Raw genomic sequence first — 5,885 nt, forward strand, 5'->3', positions numbered from 1 at the left:
AGAGAGTAGGAGAAAAAGATGGAAAAGGGATAGAGAGAAAGAGAGAGGAGGAAGAAGAACACACTCAGTGGATTCGGAAATAATAGTGGAAAAGTAAATGAGGGTGAAAAAGATACACCAAGAAAACAAGATTATTACTGTTATATAAATAAAATAAAAAAAGATGAAGGAATGTAGAGAAAAAGGTGGAGAAGGATCAAGAAAAGGGAGAACGAGGGAGAAAGATAGACACAAAATCGCTATGGACAAAGGTTGACTAAAGGGATGAAGAGAAAAATGGAGGGAAAGATGGAGAAATATAAAGAAGGGTAATGAGAAATAGAGAAATGGGTGTGGATGAAGATGTAGAAAGGGATGTAGAGAAAAATGGAGAGAAGAGTGCTGTATATTTTCATAAACGAGAAATGCTGTTGGATGAGATGTGCTGAGAAAGAGAGAGAATCATTTGGGAAAACGACTCATTGAATCATTTTTGTTGACCCACATGGAGGACTGTATGTGATTCATATTAACCTCCTACATCCAGAGCAGTGAAGGTGGAGGAGTATTACAGGAGGTGGTGGAGATACCTTCACCACCACCCAGTTTCCAACGTGAGGGTTGTGGTGGAGTTGGTTGGTCATGGGGGTGGGGTGGAGATAGTGAAGGTGTTCAGATTGAGGTGGTGCTGATGGTGAAGATCAAGGTGGAGATGAAGTGGTGGAGGTTGTAGTGGAAATAGTGGAGGTGATGGACATAGCGGTGATGGTGGTGCAGGAGGGAGAATGAGTAGAGGTGGAGATGTAACAGTGAGAACACTCTGAAACACTCGGATTCTTTTCTTTCAAAAGCCTATTTATTTTTCCAAAATGAGGTATTTCAAAGTGCTATGAGTTGCAGCACTAAAATGTACGCTTAGAAAAAGAGAGAAAGGAGAACTTAGAAAAGAAAAGAAAAAAAAAACACATTCCCATTGACCCAGTTCTACGAACCCGATAGGTACAAATATATATATAAAAAATAACAAAGGGATGAAAAACAAACAAATGATCAAGGTAAATGCCGATAGAGAGATTTCTGTACAAAAAAGAAGAAGAAGAATCAACGTAAAGAGCGAAGAGATAAAACAAGATAGTGATATCTACTCAACTCATTTTCATACGAAAATATAAGTATCGATTTTTAGTATGTATCAGAAGCACACTAAAGCGTAAAGGGTACAAATTAGTAACGTGTCGTCGCGACGAACGAAAAGAGGAACGGTAGTAGAAAAAAAGAAAAAAAAAAATACGAAGTACATATTATATTACAAAAGTCCCTCGTAAATCGAGGATCATACAGTACTCAATAACGCTATATAAACTTCCAGTCGAGTTCTTTTTCGTAGAAAAACCCAAAAAAAAAAAACAACAGTTCTGTGTACAAAATAATAGAAAAAAAAATCAAGGCAGACTGATAGATAGTGTTTTTGCTTAACAAGACATCAAGGTGCTCGGAGGTATATCTGGAGTATTAAGCACCAGAATGAGAGGTGTGTGTGTGTGTGTGTGTGTGTGTGTGTGTGTGTGTGTGTGTGACTCCTGAACAATTTCCTGTTCTGTATAATTGCTATTTTTTCGTGTCGTCTCTGCAGTGAAGTGAAGGCAAAATGTGTGTGTGTGTGTGTGTGTGTGTGTGTGTGTTGTATTGCGTTCTCCTCGTCGAAACTTCCACATTCCTGAATCGCAGTCTTACGAAAGTCTGAGGGAGAAAGGGGGCTTCTGACGCAGAAAACCCCCCCCTTCTAAAAAAAAAAAAAGAAGAAGAAATTAGAATGGAGGTCCATCCGTGGACTTTCTCTTTTCCGTGATGTGACTGGAATGACAAAAGTAAACCCGAAACATTCTAGACGTCCAAAAAATGTGCAAAGAAAGTGGCGGCAGTGAGGGTCCGTAAGTTTTTGGGGTTTGGGGGAAAGAGGGAAGGGGAGGAGGAGAAGGAGACCGTCTGGCTAATCAGCTGACGGCCGTGAGTGCTCAAGGTTAGCATGGAGCAGGCTAGCGAGTCCTTGCTTGCTCGAGGTGGCGGAGGAGGTGCTGCCGTCTCGCCTGGAGTTTGTCCTTTTCCTGCCGAAGCCGAAGCTGCTGAGCCTCGAGGGAGCTCACGTATTCCGCGGCCTTCTTCAGGATCAGCACTTTGGCCGCCTTGTCGTTTTTCGCTAGCTCGGGCAGTTGGTCGCGCAGAGTCAGGAAGCTGGAGCGCAGGTCGTTGCGCCGTTGCCTCTCCAGGATGTTGTGATTGCGGCGGCGCTCGTTATCCTCCGAGTCGGACCCCGAGCCGCCGCTTTTCCTGAGCCTCTGAGCCGCGATCGACAAGCACAGACCCGGTTTACGGGCCGAGTTTGTCGCGCCGCTCTCAGATCGGTGTTTTTTGCTCGGGGGAGCAGAGAGAAGGTCCGAGTCGTCAGAGTACGGCGAAGGTGCAGCATAGTTGTGCTGCTGCTGATGGATGGAAGCCGCTGCTGTCCTTTTTAAGATAAGCTCCTGGGGCCCCCGGGGCGCCCCCGCAGTCAGCCTGCTCGCTGGCGACGAGGACTGGGAGTTTTTACTAGAAGTGGATCGTCGCTTCCCGACCGTGACTACATCGATCTCTTCCTCATCCTCCTCCTCCTCCTCCTCCTCCTCTTCTTCTTCTTCATCTTCTTCCTCGTCATCGTCGTCTACGTCATCGTCTGGAAGGAAAAGCACAAAGAGCGTTAAATATTCGAGCGGAAATCGAGAGATAATTGTAACATGTCTGGACTTTGGTGCTACTTGTAACTTCTTTGCCTTTTCTATAGACTTCGGTTTGATTCTGAAGTTGCGAGTGTGTGGGTGTCGAGCTTTTTTCTCCGCCGTTATTTTGTGAGCAGCCGGTCCAGGTGCAAAGACAGAACACTGAGAAGATGCGACACCCTCCAGGGCCACATTTATGAGATAATTGAGGTGATTATCAGCTAAGCCGGTCATGAAGTGTGTTTGCCATTATCTTGAATCTCATGGTCTCACACTTCAAACGTGCTCCGCAGGAACCCGTCTGCATGTGTGTGTGTGCGTGTGTGTGTGGTGAAACCAAGGCAGCTTTATGAAAAAGTAAAGAAGATCTTTCTTTCCTTCTCTCTTTTTTCTCCCTGCTACTGCCAGAGGCTATGTTTTATTTTGGATGGGGGCGGGGAGAGAACGCTGGGGTAAAGCGCGAGTGCAGGAGTGTTGTAATCGCGAGTGGCGATTATTCGCGGGCTTTGGCCAAACCCTGAGACACGTGACTTGGAGCTGTTCCAGACGGACAGCTGAAGAAAGATCGCGCTCTTTCAAAGCTGTAAAGAGAGACGCCTGGTGTTTTTCCCCCTGTTATTATTATTCTGCAGCCTTCGGCAAGTTTCTCTGCCCGCCAAGTCGAGCCCACAGTGGTACACTCGCTTTCTCTTTCTCACACACACACACACACACACACACACACACACTACACCACCTTTATCCAGCCCACACGCCGGAACTCTGTGCCAGGTCTCACACTCACGCTCACGTGAGAAGCCCGATGTAGGGATTTGCATATGAAACAACGGCTCCGTCTGGACAGGAAGTGCCTCATTGTATCGGGGCGATGCAAGTTTTCTTCAACGGACCACGTTCTCATAAAAACAGAGTCTCCTATCCTCGTACAAGTTCAACCAAGCTCCAACAATGGAGGTTCCTCCTTTCAGAGGTTCTACTTCAAGGAAGGAAAATCCTCACAAAAGATTCCCACACAAAAGGAGCTTCTCGAACTGGTTGAATTATTTTAAGGCTTTTCTTATTGGATGCTTTTTTATTGTTATTATTTTTAATAATATCTTCATTATTATTATTATTATTATCTTTATTATTATTATCATTGCCACCTAGTGGACACTTGGAAAGCCTGCGCGCTCTGAAACTCCGAGCCCACCGTCAGCACGAGCAGCAGCACCCGGTGACCCCCAGCAGTAATCCGGTCATGTGATCTCTCCAAATAAACCCTAGAAGAAAGACCCCCTAAAACCGCGTCCTAACGTGATGGTCAAAATGCACAACATTTTAGACCCGAATCTGGGAAAGGGGCAGGATTTCACTTCTTTTTGTCTGATTTGTAGACAATGCACTGATGAAATCACGTACCAGCCTCGTTTATACGGTGCGTAAAAAGTGTTGGAACGCGCCTGTAGCGCCAAAGCGGATTCGTATGATAATAATTATTATACATTTATTATTACTATTATCGAGTATTATTATTGCGCTTACCGGAGTCGCTCGGGGTGTCGTCTGCGTGTTTGTCCACGTGAGCCAAGGATGCGCTCCTCGCCTGGTTTGCGCTCTGCCCCACGTTCCTTTTGTGCACCGGGAAAGGGAAAACCACTGCAGGGTCAACGCACTCAGTCGCAGCCCGGTTTGTCTCGGGCGCCTTTAACGCGCTGCTTTTAAGTCCGGAAGCTCCAGAAGCGTTCGAGGTGGCGGTGGATGCGCCGGTGGTGGTGGAGATTGTGTTGTTGGTGGTGGTGGTGGTGGACGCGGACGCTGCGGTCCGTCCGAGCTTCTCGCTGACGGCGCGCTCGAGCTTCTCGCGCGCTGAGAAGCCGCTCCACATGCAGTCCTGCAGGATGACCGGGTCGTCGAGCGCGCACGCGCCAAACAGGTCGCTTTCCGGGGCGCGCCACGCTTCGTCGTCGGCGTCGTGTGGCGGCAGGAGGAGCAGCTCAGAGGCCCAGTCCAGCGGGTCGCCGAGCCCGAGGATGCCGCCCGGCGACGCGCGCTCGACCCCGTCGTCGGCGCTCGCCAAAGCCGCGCGGCTCGGCGACAGCGGCGGGGTGGGCAGCAGCTCGAACTTTTTCCAGATGTCCTCACCGGGGCCGCACAAGTAAAAATCATCCTCGTCCGGATAGAAACACGGCAGGAACGAGTCGAACTCCAGGTCGGAGTTTTTCATCACAGCTGGCATCTTTTGCTCTTTATAGCGAACTGAAAGAAATGGAGAGGAAGGAATAGAGTTATGTCTAGAATTGGGGCATATGCGCGTAATTGCGGTGTCCATGACGCAGAGCTGCAGAGCTGCAGGTTCTGATGAAGTGAACGTCTGAGTCCTTTACTTTAACTGTCAGTTTAGCCTCTTTATACAGGCTTTTACCTCTTACACACACACACACACACACACACACACACACACACACACACACACACACACACACACATCCCACGAAACCTTAATGCCCAGAGAAAAAGAAGAGAGATTCCCACCTCTGCTGCCGTTGAGCGTGCGTCCGTATACGCGCGCGCGCGATAAAGAGAGTGTGTGTGTGTGTGTGTGTTTGTTTTCTATTCGAAGGCAGACGCGGTGTTGGAGCGTCCGTGCCGCGCCTCCGTACTGCGCCCTGGTTGAGCGAGCCGCGCCGAGTGTGGTTCTGAGTGCGTTCTCTCCGACCGCGCACTTTTCATCGACACCCGGGCGCCGCCCACCAAGAGGGGGCGGGGCGAACAGGATTCGAAACCAATCCGGTGCGAGCCGTTTGATTTACAACCGCGTGCCCGCGCATGAAGCGGTTTCAAGCGCGGTGGAAAGAACGGATGATTCCGTACACGAAACATGGATAAGAACGTGGGTTCTATTCCACTCCATCCTCTTATTGCCTCCTAAACGTGCATTAACGCGTATACACTCATATTTATATATATATATATATATACACACACACACACACACACACGCACACACGCACGACTCCAAGCATCTCTTATTGTTAGGGTTCAGGAGTGAGATCATCACCAGGATCGGGGACACGCTGCCTCCAAGTGGACAAGGAGCGCATCTCTTGCGCGTTTCTCCAAACAATCCTCAAATCCACCTCTAGAAAACACTAGGAGATTGAGATTTTCTTA

At 48.4% G+C, this 5,885-nt stretch overlaps 1 protein-coding gene across 1 annotated transcript; it reads right to left on the reverse strand.

The window, feature by feature from the left end:
• Window positions 1–813: 813 nt before the first annotated feature.
• On the reverse strand, window positions 814–5,607 carry mycn (MYCN proto-oncogene, bHLH transcription factor). The gene is made up of 3 exons (XM_083535726.1): window positions 5,247–5,607; window positions 4,257–4,970; window positions 814–2,689 (listed from the first exon to the last, which is right to left on the reverse strand). Exons 2-3 carry the CDS (start codon window positions 4,948–4,950, stop codon window positions 2,016–2,018), a joined length of 1,368 nt encoding a protein of 455 aa, XP_083391852.1. The 5' UTR covers window positions 4,951–4,970; window positions 5,247–5,607; the 3' UTR covers window positions 814–2,015.
• Between the last annotated feature and the right edge of the window lie 278 nt (window positions 5,608–5,885).

This window comes from Silurus aristotelis (assembly GCF_946808225.1).
Source record: "Silurus aristotelis genome assembly, chromosome: 29".
NCBI classification, from domain to species: Eukaryota; Metazoa; Chordata; class Actinopteri; order Siluriformes; family Siluridae; genus Silurus; species Silurus aristotelis.

Bases quoted from the DNA above. Each gene is read 5' to 3' on its own strand.
- mycn (XM_083535726.1), bottom strand. From the start codon at position 4,950: ATGCCAGCTGTGATGAAAAACTCCGACCTGGAGTTCGACTCGTTCCTG. The intron at 2,690-4,256 runs GTAAGCGCAATA...TTTTCCTTCCAG, and splicing joins CGACACCCCGAGCGACTCCG to ACGATGACGTAGACGACGAT.